Below are 26,521 nucleotides of genomic sequence, written 5' to 3' on the forward strand. Positions count from 1 at the left end.
CCTATCCATTATACTATTGCTTCAGTCCCATGTAACTGTTTTAAGAACATTCATCTTTTATGGATTTGTGAGAAAACTGAAATAAGAATATTATAACAAAAAGAAAATTTGATTGTAAATGCCATTTGTAATATCACTAAAATATACGTTAAAATCTTAATTATAGGGGCTGGAGTGATAGCACAGCGGGTAGGGCGTTTGCCTTGCACGCGGCCAACCCGGGTTCGAATCCCAGCATCCCATATGGTCCCCTGAGCACAGCCAGGGGTAATTCCTGAGTGCATGAGCCAGGAATGACCCCTGTGCATTGCCAGGTGTGACTCAAAAAGCAAAAAATAAAATAAAATCTTAATTATATTAATATTTAAAATAAAATAAATTAATTTATTTAAAATATAAGGCAAATATATCAAATCTTTATAGAGAAAACTAAATTTAATTGAAATACAAATAAAGACATGGCACACTAGTAAACTGGGGGAGTTATTGTCCAACAACTTGAAGGTATTATTTTCCCTCAAATTGACTAATGGAAATGTTGGTGTGAAAACTGACAGGCTAATGCCAAAATTTATGTTGGGATGTTAGGTAAATAGGGGTCAGTGATATGGCGCAGCAGCGGCAGCAGAGTGTGGTCTCGCTTGTGTGTAACACCACTCCAAAAATAACAGAGCCTTGACTGGAGTGATAGCACAGTGGGTAGGGCGTTTGCCTTGCACAAGGCCGACCTAGGTTTGATTCTCAGCATCCCATATGGTCCCCTGAGCACCACCAGGAGTGATTCCTGAGTGCATGAGACAGGAGTAACCCCTGTGCATCACCGGATGTGACCCAAAAAGCAAAAACAAAAACCAAAAAACAGAGCCTTGCAGCAGTAGTACAGTGGGTAGGAGGTTTGCACACGGCCAACCCAGGTTCAATCCTCGACTTCCCATATGGCCCCCAAGCACTGCCAGAAGTAATTCCTGAGTACAGAGCCAGAAGTAACTCCTGAGTATCACTGGGTATGACCCAAAAAGAAAAAAAATAATAAAGCTTAAAGAAGAAAAGATAAGAGGGCTCATCTTACCAGTCATTGAAAGTTATTATGAGGACTGGAGCGAGCTCAACCAATTGGAGCAAATTTTTACTAGCAATAGGCCTGAGTGCAATACTTCTTGAGCACTGCCAGGAAAGATCCCTGAAAACAGAGTCAGGAGTAGCCCTTGACCACTACCAGTGTGCGCCTGAAATAAAACAAAACCAAAATAGGGGCTGGAGCGATAGTACAACGGGTAGGGTGTTTGCCTTGTACATGGCCAATCCGGGTCCGATTCCCGGCATCCCATATGGTCCCCTGCACTCAGATTTTTTTTTTTGCTTTTTGGGTCACACCTGGCGATGCACAGGGGTTACTCCTGGCTCTGCACTCAGGAATTACACCTGACCGTGCTCAGGGGACCATATGGGATGCTGGGATTCGAACTCGGATCGGCCGCATGCAAGGCAAACGCCCTACCCGCTGTGCTATCGCTCCAGCCCCCCCATATGGTCCCCTAAGCCAGGAGTGATTCCTGAGTTCAGAGCCAGGAGTCAGCCCTGAGCATCACCAGGTGTGACCCAAAAAGCCAAAAAAAAAAAAAACCAACCAAAATACAACATAAAAATTACTCGAGTTATGTGGCAATCTAGACAGTGTAGTGTTGATCCCAGGATAAAACACTTGACAAATAGAATAAATGGCTCAGACCAGGATTTAACTCTGAACGGTTATTGCCAATCAGAAGGGTAATTATTCAGTAATGACACTGGGAGAACCTATGTGGAAAATATCACTGTCACTGTACTGTCATCCCGTTGCTCATCGATTTGTTCGAGCGGGTACCAGTAATGTCTCTCATTGAGAGACTTATTGTTACTGTTTTTGGCATATCTAGTATGCACAGGTAGCTTGCCAGGCTCTGCCTCGCGGGCTCCATACTCTCGGTAGCTTGCCGGGCTCTCCAAGAGGGGCGGAGGAATCGAACTCGGGTCTGCCTCGTGAAAGGCGAACGCCCAACCACTGTGCTATCGCTCCAGCCAGGTGGAAAATATAAAATTAAAATTAGATATCTACCTCATTGCACACTCACAAAAATCAACTGTTTAAGTGAAAGTATAAAAAAAATTTTTAGATTCAGAGGATGAAGCTTGGGACCTCACACATGCAGAGAGAATGCATATGATCCCCGGGCACTTCTGAGCACCAAACTTAGGAATAGTTTCTAAGCACCACTGAGTATGAGTCAAATACAAAACAAAAAAAAAATCAGGGGCTGGAGTGATAGTACAGTGGGTAGAACTCTTGCCTTGCACACGACCAACCTGGGTTCGATCCCCAGCATCCCACATGGTCTCCTGAGCCCCACCAGGAATTATTCCTGAGCACAGAGTCAGGAGAAACCCCTGGGCACCATCTAGTATAGCCCAAAGCCAAAAAATTTTTTTAAAAAAGAATAGAAAATTGGAGCATTATAACAGCATGTATGAAAGTTAAATGAAAGTGAATTAAGACTAAATATAAATGCCAAATTGTTATTATTATTATTATTATTATTATTTGGTTTTTGACTCACACCTAGTGATGCTCAGGGGTTACTCCTGGCAATGTTCGGGGGACCATATGGAATGCCAGGGATCGAACCCGGGTCGGCCGTGTGCAAGGCAAATGTTCTATTCACTGTACTATTGCTCCATCCCTCTATTATTGTTTTTTTTCAAATGACTTAGGAAGAAAACCTATGGAAAAGAAATAGCTAAATTTGGCCACATAAAAATAAAGAATTTATTTATTTATCTTTGTTTTTTGGACCACACACAGAGATGCTCAGGGCTTATTCCTGGCTTTGTGCTCAGGGATCACTCCTGTAAGGGCCTGGGGGACCATGTGGTGCTGAGAATCAAACCCAAGTCAGTCACATGCAATGCAAATGCCTTACCCACTGTAATATCTCTCCAGCCCCCAAAATGAAGAATTTCTATTCATGAACACACAAAATACACAGTGAAAAGACAACTCATAAAACAATATATCTGACATAGGATTAAGATTGGGAATGTAGGACCAGAGTTATAGTACAGCAGGTAAGGCTCTTGCCTTTGCACGTGGCTGACCTGGGTTTGATCCCCATAACCATATAGGGTCCTCCCAGTCCACCAGGAGTAATTTCTGAGCTCAGAGCCAGGAGTGAGCCTTGAGCACAGCCAGGTGTAGCCCTCAAACAAACAAAAAATTTGGGGACTATATGAAGGTACTTGGGGACCACTCCTGGTGGTGCTCAGCAGGCCACTGCCGAAGAATGATGGGGTTCCCACAGGCAAAGTGTGAACCCAAGTCATTTGAACCATCTTCCCAGCAAGCATAATATAAAGGTTTTCTTTCTTTTTTTTTCTTTTCGGGTCACACTCAGTGATGTTCAGGGGTTACTCTTGGCTCTGCAATCAGGAATCACTCCTGGCTGTGCTGGGGGACCATATGGAATGCTGGGAATCGAACCTGGGTTGGCCTCGTACAAGGCAAACACCCTACCCACTGTGCTATCGCTCCAGGCCCCATAATATAAAGATTTTTATTGTTAGGGGCTTGAGAGATAGTACAGTGGGTAACGCACTTGCCTTGATTATAACCATCCTGAGTTTGATCCCCAGAACCCCATATGGTCCCCTGAATCCCACCAGGAGTGATCCTTGACTCTAGAACCAGAAGTAAGATCCTAATCCAGCTGGGTGTGGCCCCCAAATAGTAATTAATTAAAAACTTCATTTATAAACCTTTTGTTTGCTTTACCTTAGAGTGGAATATGCCTTGGTGACTACTGGGTTCTCTATTGGTTAAGCACTTATGACAGGAAGGTGGGTGGGTTTGAGATAGGCACTATTTGGGTCTGCATAATACAAGTGGGGAAGGGAGAGAGAGAGAGCATGCATGATTACAGTGGTAAAGGGTCCAGAGGAGAGAGGACCCTATTTGGCTCAGCCCAGAGGAACTCTCTGTGAATTGCTGCTTGCTGAGGCCAGTCCATCAATGAAAGTAGAACAGTCAAGATTCTACTTGGATTTCTTTGGAGGCTATCAGAGTGACCAATCTTTGCTAATATTTCATTTCAGAAATCATTTCAAACTTAGAAAAGCTACAAAAATAACAAGAGTGCCAAGTGCACTCCTGTTTGTGTCACCGAGATTCATGGGTTGACTTTCTTCCACTTGCCTTTGCTTTGATCACCCTCTATCTCACTCTTCCTCTCTCCCTCCCACACAGAGCGCTCCCTCCTCCTCTTTTCACACGCACACTCATACACAAAAACACATTCACACACTCTCATACACAAATTCACATGCTCAGGGGAGACTCCTGGCTCTGCACTAGCAGGTCATTCCTGGTAGGGGTTTGGACCTCACAGTACCAAGGGATCAAATCAGGTCAGCTGCGTGCAAGGAAAGTGCCTTAATCTTGTACTACCTCCTGATCCCCTAAATATTTTAATTGGGCCAAAAAATTAAAGGTGAATAAAAACCAACTTTATTTTTTTTTTCTTTTTTGGGTCACACCTGGCGATGCACAGGGGTTATTCCTGGCTCTGTACTCAGAAATCACCCCTGGCTGTGCTCAGGGGACCATATGGGATGCTGGGAATCGAACCCGGGTCGGCCGCGTGCAAGGCAAACGCCCTACCCGCTGTGCTATCACTCCAGCCCCTAAAAACCAACTTTAAACATTAGGGGAAAAAGTGCCATTAGCAAAAACAGGATGAGGAGATAATCTAAGGTAGAATTTAGTAATCAGATAACAATTTAGGCTTTCAACTAAGAGTGATACTGGAGCAAGAGACTGGGATTGGAGTTGAAACCAAGAAAAGAATAATTTTCCTGTCAAGCTATGCAAGAAAGAAACGTAGAATGAGGGGCTGGAGCAATAGCACAGTAGGTAGAGCGTTTGCCTTGCACGTGGCCAACTGGGGTTTGAATCCCAGCATCCCATATGGAACCCCAAGCACTGCCAGGAGTAATTCCTGAGTGCAGAGCCAGGAGTAACCCCTGTGCATCACCAGGTGTGAAGAAAAGGCCAAAAAAAAGAGAGACAAAGGAAAAATTGTCCTTAGGAAATGTCCTAAGGTGGCCACTGACATTGAGAACACAGCCATCATTCATACCGTAGTTACTTGTGGGGAACCTTTAGTACCCACCTATCACATACCACTTACAGGAGTATTGTGGTAAGGAGAAAAAAAGTAGGTGTAAGGGAATAAGGATTAGTGACATGATCAGACAGTAAAGGATGAGTACTATTGTATTTTTTTTTAATTTTATTTTGGGAGTTGGAGCTACCCATAGCTATATGCTCTATCTATGTTGGGTTGCTCCCAACAGTGCTCTGGGGACCAGATGATGCCAGGGATCCAACCCAAACTTCTACATGTACAAAGCATGCACTCAGCCCTTTGTGCTAGCTCTCTGGTTCCACTGACCGCATTTTAATGGTAGAGATAAAAAATAAGAGTTGGAGGTAAAAAAAAAAAAAAAAGGAGGCTCAGAGTCCAGGAAGTGACAGAGAGAAAATGTAAAAAGTGTTGAGAGACGAGGAGACTCCATGAACTGGCTATATAATCTCTAATTGTTCCATTTTCTGATGTGTAAAATGCGGGTAATAGTACTTAGCTGATAGGATATATGTATGTGCGATTGTGTGTATTAAATAAATGTAAAGCACTTAGAACAGTGCCTGGCACATGTAATACTTGAGAATGTTAGATTTTGTTTGTTTGGAGGCTATGCCTGGCAGTGCTTGAATAGTAACACCTAATGGTACCTGGGAGACCCAGGCAGTGCCAGGGATCAAATCCAGGCCTCCCACATGCCAGCACTTAACCCACTAAACTCTCTCTCCAGCTTGAAATGTTAGATATTATATTCTAAGAGTTTGGCACACATAAGAGATAAATATGTGTGGAATGTTTTTGAAAGGCGAGTAGAATCAAAGAGCCCTGGTATTAAGTCTAAGCCCTCTCTGATGGTAGCAAGGAGAAGGGCAAACAGAAGGTCCTGCTGGCGCTGGCATTGCCTGTACCTTTGGTGGCTCTGTGGTTATCTTGATGCTGGCCTGCAGGATGGAGATAGGGAAGTCTGGGTGGGGGCTGGAGCTGAGCCAGAGGCGGAAGGAAGGGTGAGGATCCTCCACCTGAAGCTGCTCCACCAGTTTGTCCAGATGAGGCATCCAAGACAGTGACAGATGGCAGTTAGCCAGGAATACCCAGTGTCCTGCAAGGAGATACGAGATTCAGTGGGCACCATTCTCTAAGTCCTATCTGATTTGTGCGGAGGGGTGGGGTGCGTGGGGGGTGCCATTTCTGAGGCTCTCTGGGCATGTGGGGTTGCAGTTTCAGCAGAGTGGCAGACTGGAGGTTCTGGAGAGTCATGATGGGGACAGAAGGACAGAGTGGACACTCACCATTTTGCACACCGTCTCGGAGGAGCCGAGCAGCAATGGGGGCCTGGCCCTGGCCCAGCGACAAGGCATGAAAGCTCTGGGCCATGCCTGTGTGTTCTGCCAACTGGAGCAGGGCACCAGTGGGATCCACACCAGGGGACAGGATGAAAACCAATGGGGTCCGTGGCGTTGAATCTTCCATCACCTGCCAGAAGCACAGGGAAGGGATGGCCTGAGGCAGAAGGCCATGTAAGACAGTGGGAAAGGAAGTTTGGGGAAACATATGGCACACTGGAATAGAAAGAGGGAGTGAGGAAGGAGTCAGGGCAACGTGGACGAGGAAGCCAAGCCACTTACCAACTTCATGTTTAGCACAGGAGGCTCAATGAAGCGGGAGCCAAGGTTGGTGACGATGAAGGAGGTAACACAGAAGGACACCCGGTCCTGGCGCAGGGAGCGAACGATCAGCATCCGCTGCATTTCATTGCAGGCATTCTCCCACTCACCTGGAGACAAGTGGAGTGATTGTGGGGAGAGTGAGTCCAGGACTGTAGCACTGTATCACTGTTGTCCCATTGTTCTTCAATTTGCTCGAGCGGGCACCAGTAATGTATTCCTTATGAGACCCATTGTTACTGTTTTTGGTATATCGAACACACCACGGGTAGCTTGACATCCTCTGCCGTGCAGGCAGGATATTCTCGGTAGCTTGCCGGGCTCTCTGAGAGGGAACGAGGACTCGAACCCGGGTCAGCCGCATGCAAGGCAAACGCCCTCCCCACTGTGCTATCGCTCCAACCCAAGAGTCCAGAACAGGGAATCAAAATAAAGGGGTGCTTGCTGGGAATGTGGGATGTAAGGTGCGGAATGAAAGAGCAAGTGGAGGGAAGGAGAAGGCAGCAGAGGCACCTGGCAACATAGCTTTCTCTGGGGTGGAATTGGTGTACCACAGATGCCAGTCCCGAGGGTATTGTTCAAAGGAGTTCATGAGGCCATGGAAGTTGGTCAGCTTGTCTAACTCAGTGATGTTATCCCAGTAGGCATCTGCTAGCCAAGTAGTACATGGGTTATCCATCTGACCCTCACGATCCAGAACCTGGGGGAAGGAGAGAAAAGATTGGGAACATTTCAAAAGCACATAATTCATGAGTATGAAGTCTTGGGTTGAATTCTTTTTTTTTTGTCTGTTTTTTTCTTTTTTTTTTCTTATTTTGGGTTGAATTCTTAAATTCCAAAATAGCACTGTTGCACTGTAGCACTGTCATCCCATTGTTCATTGATTTGCTCGAGCAGACACCAGTAACGTCTCCATTGTGAGACTTGTTGTTACTGTTTTTGGCATAGCGAATACGCCACGGGGAGCTTGCCAGGCTCTGCCTTGCGGGCAGGGATACTCTCAGTAGCTTGGCGGGCTTTCTGAGAGGAGTGGAGGAATTGAACCCGGGTCAGCCGCATGCAAGGCAAATGCCCTACCCGCTGTGCTATCGCTTTAGCCAAATTCCAAAATAAGAATTTAAAATTGTATTTTGTTATGCTGGGAAAGCCAAGAGCACACTCACATATAATGGAATGAAGAAATGAATGAAACAATGGGACGTGGATTAGAAACCACCTTTACAAGAAAAATAAACCTGGAGACCTAGGAAGGAGCCTCATCACTGCAGCAATTTTAGCTTAAATTTAGGAAGCTGGTGCCCTCTGGTGGTTATCTGTTGTTAATGACTCTTACTTCTACTTGAATGATCTCCATTGGTTTTATCCTAAGAGAAGCATCAAGTTTTAATTCACCTGCCTTTTTTTTTTTTTTTTTTTTGGCAGGAGAGTTGTTACCTAGTAGTTCTGGGAGGCTGTGTGGTGCCATGGGTTGAATCTATATCTCCTGCATGCCAAGTTATATCCCTATCTTCCCCACACGCACTTATTTTTTTTTTTGAGACACACCTGGTAGTGCTCTGGGGACCATAGCAAGGGTGCCAGGGATTGAACGTTGGCTGGCCACATGCAACACAAGCGCCCTGCCCACTGTATTATGACTCCAGCTCCTCCTCAGCCCCCATTTGACAATTTTTAATTGTTTACTAATCATGTGTTTTACTATTATTGTTATAATTAATAGTAGTAGTTTTGGGGCCACACCCGTTGATGCTTTTCTTTAGCTACATATTTAAGTGCACAGGCCACATACAATAGAGGGGAGGGTAACGGTAGCCATGGCATTCAGGTTCAGGAAGCAGCAGCAGGAGAGGCAGTTAAAGTGGCAAATCCTGCCAGTGTGGGTGAGAGGATCCCCCAAACCCCACCTCTAACATGGGCAAAGGGGCATATGGAAAGTCTCTGCCCATAACTCCAGGGACTCTGCTCCTGGCAGTTTTCCTCAGTCATGCTACTGGGCTAGAGTTCAGGACCTGCTTTCCTGCACTCCCAGTCTTGGCTTGTCCACTATTAGGTGTGTCCTCTGTCCAACTCACCACACCTCCACGCAGAAAGAAGTTATACTCATCCATGTTGAGTTTGCCCGAAGTTTCCAAGATTTTAGCACACATCTGGAAACTGAACAGTAGCTTGTGGCGTTCAAAAAGGGTGCGGCAGGTGTACCTGGGAGAAGGGGAGAAGAGTGGAGAGAGCAGGGAATAACATCAAGCTCACTGGGCAGATCATGCAAATCTAGTGTCATACACAGAAGGGGAACTTTAATTAGCACCTGATCTAAACAGAGACCTGGGAGAGGATGTGAGTTTGGTGAAATCAGCTGTTCATTTCCATGAAAAAAACAAAACAAAATAAAACAAAGGATTTGTACCCCTAATCTGTTCCCCCTCCTGCATGACTCTGCTAGGTCCTGCCAATATAAAGAAGAATAAGTCCCAGGCTCTGGCCTCAAGGAAATCAGGCAGAGTACGGAGGCCGGATGAAGAAGCTGGAATTACCATGCTATGTGCTCAGGACACAAGGGCACAGCCAGCCACCCTGTCTGCAGACCTGGGAAATTTCTGAGGGAGTTATCCTGGGGTGTCATGGGGTCCATTAGTGGTGTAGAAGAGGAAGAGAGGGGTGACCAGAAGTTCTCAGAATATAAGCATGGGTAGTGGGCGAGAAAAGGATATGAGCCTTTCTTGGACAGCCAGTGACGGCAGGGGAAAGTGAGGCAGTTGGGAGGGCAGAGAGGCCAGGCCACTGAGGACGGGGTTGGTTAGATGGTGCATTTGCAAGCCCCCACCCCCGGGCTGTACCAGAAGAACAGACCGAAGAAGGATAGAGACAGGTTAGAAGCAGGATAACATCTTAGGAGAACAAGAGCATTTCAGAAAGAAAGATCATAAAGGTATGATGAACTAAAGCAGAGTCAGTCATGGGGGAACTGACAGGAAACAAGGATTCAGGCACAAAGCCTGGTGACTGGTCTGAGAGGGGGGGTTAGGAAAAGTCAGGGATAACTCCCCATTCTTTTACTTGGGTGCTGGAAAGTGGGTGCTGGTGTCCCTTCAAAGGGTGAGGGCTGTGAAGGAGGGACCTTGAGGTGAACTTGAATTTCAAGGTGAGTTTGAGGGGTCTATAGGGTGTCCAAGTAGAGATGTCAGGCATCTCGCTACTCTTGCTACTCCAGTGATCCACAGACTGGGAGCAACAGACTGGGAGAAATTCAGGCCTCAGCCACTCAACACCTTTATTGCAAACCACAACACCTAATTAGAGAGAGAGAACAAAAGGGAATACCCTGCCACAGTGGCAGGGGAGGGTGGGGGGAGATGGGATTGGGTGGGTGGGAGAGATGCTGGGTTTATTTGTGGTGGAGAATGGGCACTGGTGAAGGGATGGGTTCTTGAACTTTGTATGAGGGAAACATGAGCATGAAAATGTATAAATCTGTAACTGTACCCTCACTGTGACTCACTAATAAATAAATTAAAAAAAATAAATTCAGGCCTCAGGCCAGAGCTATTGAATAGAAACCAATATTTTAACAAGATTCCTAGTACTGGGGCTGGAGAGATAGCACAGCGGGTAGGGCGTTTGCCTTGCACGTGGCCGACCCAGGTTCAAATCCCAGCATCCCATATGGTTCCCTGAGCACGGCCAGGGGTAATTCCTGAGTGCAGAGCCAGGAGTAACCCCTGTGCATCGCCAGGTGTGACCCAAAAAGCAAAAAAAAAAAAAAAAAAAAAAAAGATTCCTGGTACTCTGTAGGTAGGTACCTTATACCATTTAAGAAGTGCTAGCGGAGTAGACAATTATATCTACAAAGGTAGTACTCAAGGGGGCGCTAAAGATATGAAACAGGGATTAGGCAGCCCTGAGGTGACAGTGCATGAGGTTCTCAGGGAAGGAGTAAGGCGAACATAGGGGGCCATGGCAGGCTGTGTGGGAGGCTGGAATGCAGAAGTCGCTGCAGTAAGCATTCGAGCTACCATTTAGCCTCCTGCCCAGGGCACATGGGAAGGAATCCTGAGACCTGTAAACAGCATAGGTGTGGAATTCATTCAGGTAGTCAATACGGTCCTCCAACTTGTTGCTGCGATGGCTTTTGTCGATGCTCAGGATAAAAAGGGCAATGTAGGCATCCAGGGAGAACTGGTACATGGGGTCGATACGACCCATGTCATTGAGCACAAAGAATAGTATGGATGCTCGCTGGGCACAGGGCCGGTAAGCCTGCAGAGGGAGAAAGAGTCAGGGCCAGAGAGAAGAATGGCAGAAGGCAGGGGCTCAGGGAGGGGGCGCCTGGGAGCACACCTCACGGGCCAGGTCAATGTTGATCTCTGTGGTTTCACTGGTCTCCAGCTGCTCCGTCACTTCAGTGGCTGTCACCTTAGAGGTCTGCAGTGTGTTCACCAGCTGCACGTCATCTAGCAGGGACCCTGTGGCCTCATTGAGCAACCTAGAAGGAAGCCAAGAGGCACTAGGATCAAGGGGTTAGGAGTCCCGGGCAGGGGGAGAGTCTCTCTATCACTCCCCCACTCCCGTCCCCACAAACGTTCTTACAAGTGTGTGGGGGTCTCACCGGAGGATCTCATCTTCCAGCTCCTTGAGCCTCCTCTTTCCAGCAGCGATATTGATGACTAGCGAATCCTTCTGTTCCTCCAGCTCAGGCCGCTCCTTCCGGACCACAATGCCCAGCAGTTGGGCCTCCAGACCCTGGAGGCACCAGGACTCAAGGTGAGATGTCACTTACAGTGACTCTTACCTTTTTCAAGTAACTTTCAAGCCCTTCACCCCCGACACAATCACAGCCTTTTTCTCAGTCCTGCCAAACAGTGGAGCCCTTTTCACTCTCCCCCAGTTCCGGAGGCACCATCCCCAACAACCTGTTCTTTGACAGCGAAGTTGACAATGGTAGTCTTGGCTGAGGTCTCTGGACTGTAGTGAGGGTTGGAGAGCTTGGTGGTGATATAGAAACGGAAGTTGGGGTTGTATTCCACCTCCTTATCTGCAATCCGTATCAGCAACCGGCCGCCTGTACCCACAGGAGGGACGGGGCTAGGATTCCATGTGACCAGGTGGGTGCTGCCCCATTCCCCAGCCAATAGCCAGTGACAATGACTCAGCCTCCTCCAAAGACCCCAGCCCTGGGCTGTCTGAATAGAGGAAGAATAAGAAAAGGACAGAGCCCCAAAGCCAGCCCTTTGCTTTCTACATGTCCTCCTGAGCTGGTCTAGAGGGTTTACTGTGCAATCCCAGCCCATGTAAGTCTGGGTCCTGACCAATTCGAGCCACCGATTTGTTGAGCACTGGGTTGAGTGAAGGGTCCAGATATTCCTGCACATTTTGGAGCAAGACTGGATATCCAAACTGGATGGCTTTTTCTAGGATTCGAAGGTAATCGGTCATCTGCAGGTCGATGATTCGGAGACCCTAGAGAGCAAGGTGACACAATGGAAGAAACCCTGAGGGAAGCAAGAGGGCAAATGGCTGGGCAGGGCCTCAGCAGGGACCAGGTCTGGAAAGAGAGTCTCTTACTCAAGGAACAAAAGTGGCCGAGGCGGCCTCACATGCTGGAGGAAAAGGCAGCTCAGACAGAGAAGGGCACACCAAGTAAAGGGTGCTGGGAGGACCCGCTTGGGTTGGGAGCTGCCGAAAATAGACTATAGACCGAACACAATGGCCACTGAATACCTCTATTGCAAACCACAATACCCAAAAGGAGAGAGAGAACAAAAGGGAATGCCCTGCCACAGAGGCGGGGGTGGGATGGGGAGGAGGTGGGGGTGGGAGGGATACTGAGATCATTGGTGGCAGAGAATGGGCACTGGTGGAGGGATGGTAACTGATCATTATATGACTGAAATGCAAACATGAATGTTTGTAAGTATGTAACAGTAAGTATGTAACCTGTACTGTATGTACAGGTACAACAGTAAGTATGATGATTCACTAATGGTGATTCACTAATAAAATTTTTTTTAAAGTGGCTGAGGAATAGCACAGTGACTTAGCACTCTACAAACAATGTTAGATCACAAGTTTAGACATCTGATGACCCACCCACATATGCTAGGTGCAGTCTGGGAGCTGGTATTAGTCACCACAGCAGCACTGGAGCACACTGCAGGCAAGTATGTGAGAATACTACAAAAAGGTGTGTGCCCCGCCAAAAGCACCACAATAAAAAAAGACATGTGAGTGCCAAGACCAGGATATGTGACTCTTGGTAAACATGGGTGTGAGCACCACAACCTGTGTGTGTGAACCCCAGTAAGCACATGTGCAAACACAGTTGGGGAGGAAAAAAGCGTGCGCATCACAGCTAAAAAGTGTGCCAGGGACGTGTGCTTCTCACAATCACCTACAACAAATGACTCTGGGGTCAGGCAGGAGGGAATGAAAAAAAAAAAACGGTGTCTAGCTTCCTACCTGGTGTCCTTCCATGTTCTTAATCCACTTCAGAGCCTGGGCCTGAGGATCAATCATCAGCGCCCACCTGGAGGATGAAGTGTGTCAGCAAACAGCCCCTGCCCGTCCTTTGCCCTTTGCTCCCAGAGCATCCTTACCTGTTTCCACGGGTGACAATGATGCCATTTTCAGTGGAGAAGGCATCAGAGGGCAGTCCTTGAATGTTCCAGTCCCGAACTTTGGTAGGATTGGACAGGAAGTTATCAAAGGTGAAGCGAGGTGAGTAGGGAACTTGAAGCTCCCAGATCTGGGTGGGTGTGGAAGAGCCCCAAATTTCAACCTGCAGCTCTGAGCCCAGGAGACCCAGTAACCCTTCCCCATATCTTGAAATTTTATTTTGTCTTGATGTGGGGGGGCGAGAGGCATTTGGGTTATACCCAGCTAGTCTCAGGGCTTACTCCTGGCTCTGTGCTCAGGGATCACTCCTGGTGGGCTGGGGGAGCATATGGGGTGCCAGGGATCAAATCCTATTGGCTGTGTGCAAGGCTGGTGCCCCCCTCTCTGTACTACTGCTCCACCCCCTTTCCCTGGAGCTCCCATCTCAGAGCCCCAGAGCTGACCTGGCTGAGGCGGCCTCACCTTCCTCATCCAGATGTGGTTGACAATCTCATCCCGGTAGTTGGTCAGGAAGGGGCCCATGTAGGACAGGAAGGCAGCCGCCAGGAGACAGTCACCCACCAGGTATCCCAGGTCCTCCTCCAGGCCCTAGAGGACAGAGGGAAGGTGTGAGCCTGTCCAGGCCCCCAGCTCTGGGAGATAGCAGAGAATGCTTTGAAGACTTCTCCTTGGGACATTCTCTAGATCAAAGAGATTTTACAAGTCTTCCCCCTTCCCCCAAACATCTTCATTTTGAAAAACTCTAAACTGGTTCTAATCCCTCATCTTTAACGGCATTGTTTATCTTCTGATGATAAGCCCTAACCTTTCATGAAGCCAGAGTCACTGCAGGAGACAAGATATCCCCAGGTCTCTTTCTGCCAGGCTCACTGGTTTTCACATGCTTTCAAGACCTACCTAAATACAGACCCTGATCCTTAATGGTGTGTGCAGAGACAGATAAGATACTGCTCTCCCAGTCTTTCTTTCACTATTACCATCAAATATGAGGGGTAGAACTCCCATCCCCCATCCCCCTACACCCATGTGTCCTCATTTACCCTGAAAGCTCCTCCACCTGAAGGCGAGAGAAGCTCGGGGAACTGGTAGGCAGGGAGGAGAGAACAACTGATCTCACCTTAACCGTTTCCTCCCATCGGGCCTTCTCACCGGCGAGCCCTGACACCAACATCCCGGCTCGCTCCAGCTTCAGCTCCATCTCCTCAGACTTCTTGCGGAGCTCTTCTTTCTGTGCCAGCTTCTCATCGTACTGTTTCTTCAGCATCTCTAGTTTCTCAGCCACCTAGGATGGATCAAAGAACAGGGAGTAAACACAGGGATTGTGGCCAGATTGTTTTGGATTCAAATCACCGATGAGCTATTTTCTGGCTACATAGCCTTGGGTAAACTGATCTCTTTGAGCCTCCATTCCATCATATGCTAAATAAAAATACCAATTCTGGGGCTGGTTGCCAATACAAAGGTTAGGTTGCATGTCTAGCATGCACCTGACCCAGATTCAATTTCTAGCACCAAACACATGGCCTCCTGAACATCACCGAGTGCAGGCCTGGAAGCCCCCAGGTCTACGGGGTGGCCCTCCTATTCCCAGCACCTCAGGGATCAAGCAGCATTGCTTCCTCAAGCCCTTGCATTGAACCATCAGCCTGGCTGGCTGAGAATCATCAGTGGGGCCCCTGGAATACGTGAGCACCATTTGGGAGGACCCCTGCCCCCAAATAAAAATAAGTCTAAAATAATAACTTTTACCTGACAGGGTTGTCATGAGGAGAAAGATCATATAAAATATGATGAGCTTTCTTCCTTTTTTGCTTTTTTGTGCTGTACCTGATGGGGTTTGAGGACCCTCTGGGGGGCTGGGGGTCACACCTGGTTTGGCCATGTGCAAAGGCGAGCACCTTACCCACTGTACTAACTATCTCTCCAATCCCTTAGTGAGTTTTCTTTACCTTCCCTCTACCACTTTTTCCTGGAGCCTGGAAATAGCTTGGTAATGAAATTCAAGACTGGGTGGGAGACAGAACTCTTATAGCATAATAAACACAAGATCTGTGACAGAGGTTCAGAGAGAGCACAAAAATGACTGATACTCTGTGCTGGAGGCCATACATAAGGGGGGACCTTGAGAGAAGAAGAAAAAGCTACAAAAGAACAAAGGAGCAATTGAGAGGAAGAGACAGGTCCCAGCACCAAGGTCCTCTACCTGCTAGAAGGTGTAATGGTGGTGGGTTGGTGTTGGAATATTGAATGTAATAACTTATGGGAACAACTTTATAAAACTAAAATAAAGTTGGGGGAAAATTAATTCCATAGGGTTAGAGAGGCAGTATAGCAGGTAGGGCGCTTGCCTTGCACATAGTCTACCTGGGTTCAATCCCTGGAGTCCCATATGGTCCCCAAGCACCACCAGAAGTCATCCCTGAGTGTAGAGCCAGGAGTTAGCCCTAAGCACTGCCAGGCTTGGCTCAAAAGTCAACAAAATTTGTTCCATAAAGGGATGATTAGACTGAGATGATTCTAAAGTAGTGTTGGCTGAAGAGAAAGGAGGCCAAAATGTCATCTTGTCAATATGTCAAGGTGAGACAATTAGTACAAAAGACAACCGATCACAAATACCTAGCTAGACTTTAAGATTCACAGGTGATGGGGCTGGAGCGCTAGCACAGCGGGTAGAGCATTTGCCTTGCACAAGGCTGACCCGGGTTCAATTCCCAGCATCCCATATGGTCCCCTGAGCACTGCCAGGAATGATTCCTGAGTGAAAAGCCAGGAGTAATCCTTGTGCATCACCAGGTGTGACCCAAAAAGAAAAAAAAGATTCACAGGTGAAATCATTTTCCTTCTTTACTTCTGCACTGTCTTTATATAAGTCTGTCTTACAGTGTCCATCAACCCTGCATTCAGAATCATATCCAATTTGGTGATGCCTAATTCAAATGGAGTTTCCCTCAACTAAATTTACTTAAGTGTTATTATGTCTCACTTTATCATTTAACAAAAGAGAAATGTGGATCATATGTAGCACAATGCTCTGCACAGGGGAAGGAAACTGTTTCCTGGGCCCAATGATTAGAATGGGACAGACAGCTCTCCAAGGAAGTCTTTAAAGCAAAGTGACGAGAAAAAAAAAAAAAAAGCGAAGTGACGACGCAAAATGTCAACTTCAAATGACAGAAGGTGTCAGGTCAGAGAAAGAGCTTAATGGACTGAGGGCATGCTTTGTATGGGGGAAGCCTGGGTTCTATCCCCAGCACCACATAGTTCTTTAAGGAGCAACCCTGAGCATCAAGAAAGGAATAGCCTCTTAGCACAACCAAGTATGTCCCCTTCAAGAAAGAAAGGAGGGTGGGGTGGAGGGAGGCAGGAAGGGAGGGAGGAATTAAAAAAGGTGTCATTCAGGCATGTGGCCATCTGGGTAGGTCAGAGGAAACACTGATGGGCCTCCTGGGAAAGAGCCAAGACCCCTGTCCTGCTGTCCCACCCTGCTCCCCCCCCTCCCGCCCCCTTGGCTGGCTCTGACACTGAGGAGGCCATATATCAGAACTTGTCTTCAGTTTATGTGACTGACTCCTTGGGTTCATGCTCATTGGCACAACATTCTGATTAGAATTGGGCTTCCTGTGGAGATTTGCCTCTGGAGAGGCAGCTAGGCCTTCATGTTTCTTTGTTTATTTTGCCTTCTGTGCTGTCTTCACCTTTTATTTTTGATACAAGAAACACATGCACAAGTGCTTTTTGTTTTGTTTTGTATGTTCATTATTTATTTTTTAATTCCCATTCCAGATATATTTGTTAGACAGGTTTTTTTATTGACTATGATAGTGGTCTTCTCTTGCTGAAAATGTAACACTTTGGAAATTTTTGCTTTTTGGGTGGGCCTCTTTGATTTGGTCTTGTCATTTGTACCCGTGATAGCCTTGCAAATCTGCTTTTCAGTTTTCCTCTTCGTTTCTGGCCATTTTTAACCTCAGTTGTTCAAGTCTATAATTTTGTCACAACAGGATTTTTTCATGCTTTGTCCTAGGTTGACTGTAATAATGGAAAACCAGCAAACATTCTTCATAGTGCCTGGAATATCTCTGCAGTCATTGCAGATCCACATGGCCTCTTTGTCTCACAAAGAAGATACAATCTCTGACTACTTCTTTCCACTCCAAAAATGCACTAGTTAGCAAACAGGATGATTTATTCCCACCTTTTTTCTCTAGACTCTGCCTTTTATAGTTCCTACTCTGTAAGAGTAGTGTCCTTAAGTCCTTAAGTCGTCAGTCATACTGTTTTTATCCACATTATTCAGGGCAATTTTCTGATAACTTGTTCTAATTTGATGATTACTTTTCACACCTGAACTGCTGTCATCCAGGGGTTTCTTTTCATTATACTTCTGAGTTATTTGTACTTTTTACTGGATCATGTAATTATTTATTATCATGGTGGTAGGGCATTTGCCTTGCAAGCAGCCGACCTGGGTTCGATTCCTCCGTCCCTCTCGGAGAGCCCGGCAAGCTACCGAGAGTATCCCCTGCCCACACAGTAGATCCTGGCAAGCTACCCGTGACGTATTTGATATGCCAAAAACAGTAACAACAAGTCTCACAATGGAGACGTTACTGGTGCCAACTTGAGCAAATCAATGAACAACGGGATGACAGTGCTACAATGCAATTCTGAGATAACTAATTTAACAGAAGCGTTACCATAAGTATACTGGATCATTCTCAGAAAACTTCACCCAACTTCCTGTTGTTTAACCTCCAATATGTGATACTGAACAATGTGACTAGATATAGTTTGGAATGAGAAGTGAAAAAGAAAATAAATTTCAACCATAGGAATGTAGTTGTCTTGAAATAAAATAAAAAATTGATTCTGGGGTTGGGGAGGTAGTTTACAGGACGAATGTGCATATTTCACATTACAAAGGGGCCAGGGAGAGCATACAGAGGCTAAGGCCTTACGTGTACCAACTCTGGTTTGATTTCTGGTACTGCATATAGTTCCTGAGCACATTCAAGACCGATCCCTGAGCATAGAGCCAGGAGCAGCCCCTGAGCACCACTGAGTACACCCCCCTCTTTTCCACCCCCTACCCCCCAAAAAAAACTATGAAACAGAAAATTAAGAATTGATTTTGGCCCATGTCAATGTCTTCTGGATCAATTTCTAAGCCAATGATTCATAATCTTTGATGAATGTCAAAACTATGTCTCAAATAGAAGTATTTTCAAAGCTCCAAATCTTTATTCAAGGTTTGGATGGTTGGGGCTGGAGAGACAGTATGGTGGGTAAGGCACTTGCCTTGATGCAGCAATCCTAGGCTTAATCCCTGGTACCACATAGGGTCAACTGAGCCTGACCAGGAGCAACCCCTGAGCACTGAGCCATGGCTAAATCCTGAGTAGGGCGTGTACCAAATACAAAATAAAAACAAACAAAATTGACTTGGACTAACATGCAACACAACTGGTCTCTGGGCCTCCTTTAAGGCCTCTGGACTCCAGTGTTGTGTACAGGTGCCTTCTTCCCCTCCTCCCCCCACCCACACACACTGGCTGGCACTGACAACTGACATTGATTTCTAAAATGCTTATAATTGGACTTTACTAGTATTCCTACTTAGATGGCTGGGTGGGCATGCAGGCCTGGTGCTATGGTCCTGTTCAGAAGTGTATTTGGCTCTTATACTTTATAGCCTTTATGTAACAAGGGGAAATTTTGTTTTCTCTGTGTTTACTTTTATTAACGGATTTCAAAACACAGTGTGTTCTGGAAATGTTTGTTCTAGGCCTAGCGTGCCTATCTGACATGTGTAGGGATGTAATGTGATCCCTAGAGCAGCCACATGTGCTGAGCATGTCCTGAGGCCTTTCCTATATGTACCTGGCAGCTCTGCTGTCTGTGATGCCTGGTGCTGCAAGCAATATTGCACTGCATCACAGCCGGTGGTGTGTGAGCACTGTGACTAAGGAATGCAGCTACAGAGAGGACCACGACTGAAAGATACACAAGCACTAAAAATATAGAATGAGACCCCTGGAACTAATGCGATAGTAAAGCAGGTAGGACGCTTTCCTTGCATATGGCTGACCTGGGTTCAATACCGTCATTCCATATGGTCTCCTGCATAGGGTCTGGAGTAATCCCTTAGTACAGAGCCAGAAGTAAGCCCTGAGCACTGTTAGGTGTGGCCTAAAAACAAAACAAATAAATTAAAAAAAAAGAAAGGAAAGAGACCCCTGACCACCTGCAAGCACACTAGTGGCTGTCAGCAACACTACCCCAGAATGTGTATGAGCACCACAGCTAAAGCACTGTGGGGAACAGAACTAAAAACTTTTCTTTTTCCTTTTTCTTTCTTTCATTTTTTTTTTTTGCTTTTTGGGTCACACCCGGCGATGCACAAGGATTACTCCTGGCTTTGCACTCAGGAAAGTGCTCAGGGGACCATATGGGATTGCTGGGAATCGAACCCGGGTCAGCCTATTGCTCCAGTCCCAGCTAAAAACTTTTAAAAATTGTTTTCATTTTTGTTTTTTGGGCCACACTTGGCAGTGCTCAGGGCTTACTCCTCGTTCTGCATTCAGAGATCAATCCTGGAGGGCTCAGGGGACCATATGGGGTGCCAGGTATCAAATTTGGGTCCTCTGTATACAAGGCAAGTGTATACCCACTGTACTATTTTTCCAGCTCCCAAAAATAAAAATTTCTGTGAGTACTATAACCAGGATGTGTGTACTCCCAGGCATCACCAAAATAACAGCAACAAAGAAGGGAAAGGGAAACACGGAGAGCCGGAATAGTACAGGACAGAAGGTACTTGATTTTCATGCGGCAGATCTGGTTAGATCCCTGGAACCACATGGTCCCTTAATCACCAAGAGGGGTCAGTGACTCCTGAGAACAGAGCCACAAATAACCCCTGAGCATTGCGTGGTGGGTCCAAAAGCACAAAATAAGAAAAGTAAATGAATTCATGTCCAATGAGTGATGTTGGATGCTGACCTCAGAGATTCCAGTTTTCACATGTAAAGGGGATAATCCCAATTATTTGACCCAGAATATGATTCAACCCGGAATGATCCATCTGGAAGTAAGAAACATTTCCAAGTAAATAACTTACTGACTCTTGAAAAGGAGTAAAAGTGTAGTTTCGTGGAAGGTAACAACGGCAAAAGGGATGAAGCAATGGGGGAGTGTCTGCAGAGAGCAGATCACGACATGCAGGGCTTGGCCCCCTGCATGGACAGTCAGAAGAGGCCCCAGGGCCACTCCACTGGTGACAGTCAGGGTGCCTGCAGTAGAAAGAGAGTCCTTTGCCTTGTGTGTAGTGTCAGTGTTTGCCACCATAAATATGGGGCCATATGGGGCGTCGAGGATGGAACCTGGACTGGCTGCATTAAGGCAAACATTCTGCTATAGTGGCAGTGTGGCTTGGCTGCAGGAAATGTGGATTCTGGCCCCAGCCTTCACTACACTTACCTTCACTAACCCTTGGGCTCTTATTCTGATTTGAAGAGGTTAGATCTGGATATTCTTCATAGCTGATTAAAACTTAATTGGAAACAGATAGGGGCTGTACCTGGTAGTACTGGGTGTGGGTAAGGAGAGTCTACAGGTCTGTCCCTGGCACCACTTGGGGGACCGTGTGGTTCCAAAGGATAGAACTATGGCCAGTCTCATGCAAGGCCTGTTCCTTAGGTCCTGTAATGTCTTTCTGACCACTAGTTGAAACATTTTGAAAGATAAGACCAGTTTATCTGTTTGAGGGTTAGTAGCACTATAGCACTGTTGTCCCGTTGTTCATCAATTTGCTTGAGCGGGCACCAGTAGCATCTCCATGGTGAGACTTGTTGTTACTGTTTTTGGCATATCAAATACACTACGGGTAGCTTGCTAGGCTCTGTCGTGCAGGTGGGATACTCTTGGTAGCTTGCCAGGCTTTCCAAGAGGGACAGAGGAATTGAACCTAGATTGGTCGCATGCAAGGCAAATGCCCTACCTGCTGTGCTATCGCTCCAGCCCTGAGGGTTAGTAAAGATAAAAAATCAACAATGAGGGGCTGGAGAAATAGCACAGCGGGTAGGGCGTTTGCCTTGCACGCGGCTGATCCGGGTTCGATTCCCAGCATCCCATATGGTCCCCTGAGCACCGCCAGTAGTAATTCCTGAGTGCATGAACCAGGAGTAACCCCTGTGCATTGTCAGGTGTGACCCAAAAAGCAAAAAACAAAAAAAATCAACAATTACATGAGGGTGGGAGAGATAATACAGGGATTAAAGCACTTGCCTTGCATGCAGCAGATCCTAGTTCAATCCCTGGCACCACATATGATCCCCCAACCACATCAGGAATAACCCCTGAGCATAGGAGTAAGCATAGGACAGGAGTAAGCCCTAAGCACAATCTGGTATGTCCACCTGCCCACAAAAAAGGGAAATGATGGTTCATTGGAATATCACACAGCAGTTAAAAAAAAGCAGAAACTCTTTGTATGCTAATATGGAACAGTCCAGCATATATAGTAAAATAAGATAAGAAGGTGCAGAATAGTACAGATAACATCTTCATATAATTAAAAATGTGATTATATCAGTATAGACTATCCCTGAGTGAAAACTGAAACTCAGCAATACCAGCTGCTTTCAAGGGAGGAAGCTAGAAAGCAGATGGCAGGAAAGAGACTTCCTACTGGATAATCTTTTACAATTTTTGAATCTCAAACTATGTGAATCTATTACTCCTTAATGACAGAAACATGTAATGGGCTGAGATGTGGCTCACGTGGTAGAACACATGTCATGCATCCAAAAGGTCTTGGATTTGATCCCAGGAGCCACACGCCTCATTAACTGGCCTGGTGTTCCCTGAGCACAGACAGATATGGGCCCCACAGTAACAAAAATAGAAAGAAAAACTGAAGAGAGACTGGAAGAGTTTTAACTACTAATAATAACACTTTCCATTCCACCATTCCACCCTAACAGATTATTATTTATGCGTTTATCTTGTAGAAATCACCTTCTGGGTTGTCTAACTTGCACATAGTGTGTGGCCCTTCCACAGTTGAGGCTGCCCACCCCAACTCACAAACACTTGGTCTTCCTGGTTTCCGCTTTTCCTCCTGGTAACAACAGCCATCCTGACACTCTTGCCCTACTGTGGCAAATGGCATCAGTTCACATGTCCAGACCAAATGACAGAGACCATCGGCTCCAACATTAGTCTTTGGGAGGGCTCTCTGGGAACAGTGCCCTCTGCGTTGTACCTTTATAATGCTCTGCCACTGGCTTAGCTACCTGAGCCAGCAGCAACTCATGTAAGCAGGGCCTCGAGTGGGAAGCTGGCCAGAACATAGGTGAGGGGCGTAAAACTAGCTAAGAAGGAGTAAACATCCTGGCACAGAGGCTCCACTAGGAAGGGTGAGCGTGAGCCTTACCTCCCGAAGCTTCTCCTGGGCTTCGGCCAACGCTGCTTGCTTCTCCTGAAGTTGAGCCAATGCCGCATTTAATCGTGCCCGCTTGGGCTCCACTACCCGATAGAGCCGCCCGTAGAGCTGCAGGGAGAGAGCCAGGTTCCTGGGTCCTCCACCCACTCACCAAGCCCCTGGCTTTATCCTGTCACGCCTCCTGCTGCCCAGCCCAGGTTGGCACTGCTTACCTCCATGGCCCGTACCCACATGCACAGGGATTTGGCAGCCAAAGAGACACGGCCGATGATGTCAGGCTGGAAGTCAGGCTGGGCGCAATAGGCCCCAATCTTCTTCAGAACCTTATCTGAGATGTTGTCTTTATCAAAATGGATCAGTGACTTGATGAAGTTCTGTTCCCCTGTGGTATGAAAATTGGGTCGGAGGGGGTTTACCAGCAGAGTACCTAACTTTGTCCACATTTTGCCTCTCCTTATTTTTTATTTTATTTAATTTTTTTTGCTTTTTGGGTCATACCTGGCGATGCACAGGGGTTACTCCTGGCTCTGCACTCAGGAATTACCCCTGGCCGTGCTCAGGGGACCATATGGGATGCTGGGATTTGAACCCGGGTCGGCCGCGTGCAAGGCAAACGCCCTCCCCGCTGTGCTATCTTTCCAGCCCCTTGCCTCTCCTTAGATATAGCCACAGTTTCTTCTTTTATTTATTTATTTATTTATTTATTTATTTATTTATTTGTATTTTTTTGGATCACACCCGGTGATGCTCAGGGGTTGTACCAGGCTCTGTACTCAGGAATGACTCCTGGTGGTGTATAGTGGACCATATGGGATGCTGGGGATCGAACCCCGGTCAGCCACGTGCAAGGCAAACATCCTATCCTCTGGCCACAGTTTCTTGGGCTCCACTCCCAAGGCCAAGATAATTAACTTCACCCTAAGTTCCTACACTGACCTGGCTCCTTTCTTTAGACTCACACAGTGCCCTGTGCACCCCATTCTCTGTAAAGTTCTCATTAATTACACTTAATACTCCAAAGAAACATCGGCTATTCTATGACAAGAAAATCAAATGCTTCCCTAAGAGTTATATTCCACCAGGGGAAAGAAAACCACACCAAAACAGAGAAAATCTCAAAAATGATTGCAGAAAGACTTGTTTACCATTTTCTGATTCTTGTCTTTTGGAGGCCCAAATGAATTTTTGCCTTTGAATTACTATTTCTATTTGGCAGAGAGTCTCTTGCCCACACGCCTGGCTGTCTTCCCCAGGGTCCCTTGGAGGGGATGGGCTCCAGCTTCCCTCCCCACCCCGAGCAGAGCTCCCGGCGGCCGAAGACCACCAGAACCTAGCTACAGCCATGCTGGAGGCTCCTCTCTACTCATTCGGACAGGCCTCATGCAAGAAGGTACCGGCAGAGGAACCCAGGTGTGTATAATCCCATCAGCGGCCAACATCCAGAGAGAGACTTAAAAGCAAGCTCTCAGAAGCATGCGGCCCGCGCGATATCTTTAGCCTACTTCTCCCTCTGAGAGAAACTGGCAATCTTCTGAGAGTTTCCTGCCCACATGGGACAGCCTTGCAAAGCTTCCCATGTGTATTCATATGTAAAATCCAGTAACAAGCTGGATCTCATTCCCCTGACCCTGAAGAGCCCCCAGTGCAACATCGTTAGGAGGGCCAAGTTGAGATAGACTTCTAAGATCTCAGGAAAAGGACAAAATGAGATGTTACTGAGCCCGCCTGAGAAATCGGTGATTAACGGGATATTGTGATTGTGTTGTGTTGTGTGATTTGGTACGCTGTCACATATTTAGAACAATTTTCCCAAAAACAACCTTTTTTGAGGGGAGGGGGCTGTTGAGTCATTTTCTGTTACAACCCTAAAATCTCAACTGGTCCTTAAGTCTGCCCTTTCCTACAAGGTGCAATGCTCCGCTCCCAAGCTATAGTGCAATTCTCCACTCATCTTTCCCTCCTCGGGAGCCTGATGCACAGTAAGTGATTAATAGATGGTGGGTGAATGGACATTGTCTCTGGGTTCTCTGGATTACCTAGTTGTCTCTTGGCCTCTGCCCACGTGGGCTCATTTCCTCGAAGAATCATGACTGCCTGCATCACTATCTCCACTTGGGCAGGGGGACGTCCATAAGACTTGATTTCTCCAATATCCTTCTTATTCAAAGATTCCAAGGCCTGGGAAAAGGGATTAATTTAGAGCCAAAGTCAACTCAGATGCTCTCAGATAAGACAGGTTCTTAATGAAGAGGAACCAGCTAACACACCCTGCTCCCTCCCACACGCTCAGGTCCTTTGAGGGCAAAAAAGGTGGGTCCTTTCCCTGGGCCCTTCTGCCTTCCATACCCGCATGGCCTCTTCCAGAGCTGGCAATGCCTCTTCTAGATCCTTCTGGGCATTGTCAGCCAGAGCTTGGCACTTGATTTCCTCAACTGCAATCTTCTCACTATTGGCGGTGACGGCCTAGGGATTGAGAGAGGAAAAGGGCTGGTCATCACCTTGGACAGAGATGGGGTTGGCTGTGCTGGTGGCAACAGAGAAGCGGCAATCCCTGGTGGGCACTTGGCATCGTGATTGCTGGTCATAAGGGAGTCTGTGGGGCAGGACTAGTGACATAGGTGCATGGGGATGGCTGGGGACGCACTTTCTGCTGTTCATCAGCTTCCCGCTTCTGCTGCACGATGATGACCAAGTACTCTTCGCACTGCTTCTGGAACTCAGCCACCTTTCTCTTGGCCTCCTCCAGCTCCACAGACATCATTTCTACCTTTTCCCTGGTTTCATCAATCTTAAACAATCCTGTTCGCAGTTTATTGGCTTGGTCCAGCAACTCCTGCCTTTTCTCTGCCAGCAGCCTGGGGAGACAGTGCGGGATAAAGTGTGGGGTAAGGCCAAGCTCCCAGACAGGGGTGTGCCCGAGGCCATTTCCCCTACGTGTGCATCTCACGACCCCCGTTTCCTTTCAATTTCCACCTTGTCCACCATTCTGGTCGGATTTTTTTAACTTCCTAACTGGATCAATGCCAACAGCTTCCCAGCTGATCTTCCAACTTCCACATTCTGCTCTCTGATTTATTCTACACACCATGGTGACAGTCAGCTCTCTCAAAACTGTTCTTAATCATGACGCTTCCCTGCCAGACTCTCTGGCTGTTGCTCCCTGGGTTCAGGTGCACTGTCTGGAGTGAACCAAGAAAAAAAAAATCTTGTCCCCAGAAAGCAGCCCTCTCTCAGCACAGACTGTGTCTTCCCCAGGCTCAGTTTTGCCATGCTTTCTGATTTTTTAATTTAATTTTTTTGGAGTAGTTTTGGGCCACATCCAGCTATGCTCAGGGTAACTCCTGGCTCTGCACTCAGGGATCACTCCTGGAGGGTTCAGGGAACTATTTGGGGTTTCAAGGATTGAACCCAGGTCAGCTACATGCAAAGCAAGTGCCCTACCTACTGTACTATATGGTCAATTTCTGATATCTTAAAAGAGAAGCTGGAGGATCAGAGCACTGTAAAACAGGTAGGGCTCTTGCTTTGTATGCAGCCCACCTGGGTTCAGTCCCCAATATTCCATTCCTGGAGTAATTTCAGAGTACAGAGCCTTAAGGCACCATCAGGCTGCTGCTGATGCACTTACC

General features: G+C 46.9%; 1 protein-coding gene across 1 annotated transcript in view; it reads right to left on the bottom strand.

Annotated features, from left to right (window-relative positions):
• The window catches only part of DNAH2 (dynein axonemal heavy chain 2), a 168,838-nt gene that overhangs the window by 4,798 nt on the left and 137,519 nt on the right, over positions 1–26,521 (bottom strand). The window contains exons 60-78 of the mRNA XM_004605194.2: positions 25,537–25,747; positions 25,239–25,355; positions 24,929–25,070; positions 23,105–23,274; positions 22,884–23,000; positions 14,565–14,729; positions 13,910–14,035; positions 13,429–13,577; positions 13,292–13,358; positions 12,142–12,292; positions 11,746–11,894; positions 11,442–11,575; positions 11,174–11,318; positions 10,893–11,092; positions 8,911–9,037; positions 7,352–7,538; positions 6,800–6,948; positions 6,464–6,647; positions 6,083–6,273 (exon numbers count right to left, since the gene is read on the bottom strand). Coding sequence (XP_004605251.2) covers positions 6,083–6,273; positions 6,464–6,647; positions 6,800–6,948; positions 7,352–7,538; positions 8,911–9,037; positions 10,893–11,092; positions 11,174–11,318; positions 11,442–11,575; positions 11,746–11,894; positions 12,142–12,292; positions 13,292–13,358; positions 13,429–13,577; positions 13,910–14,035; positions 14,565–14,729; positions 22,884–23,000; positions 23,105–23,274; positions 24,929–25,070; positions 25,239–25,355; positions 25,537–25,747 — 2,881 coding nt within the window. The remainder of the gene's footprint in view (positions 1–6,082; positions 6,274–6,463; positions 6,648–6,799; positions 6,949–7,351; positions 7,539–8,910; positions 9,038–10,892; positions 11,093–11,173; positions 11,319–11,441; positions 11,576–11,745; positions 11,895–12,141; positions 12,293–13,291; positions 13,359–13,428; positions 13,578–13,909; positions 14,036–14,564; positions 14,730–22,883; positions 23,001–23,104; positions 23,275–24,928; positions 25,071–25,238; positions 25,356–25,536; positions 25,748–26,521) is intronic.

This window comes from Sorex araneus, chromosome 3 (assembly GCF_027595985.1).
Source record: "Sorex araneus isolate mSorAra2 chromosome 3, mSorAra2.pri, whole genome shotgun sequence".
Classification (NCBI taxonomy): domain Eukaryota; kingdom Metazoa; phylum Chordata; class Mammalia; order Eulipotyphla; family Soricidae; genus Sorex; species Sorex araneus.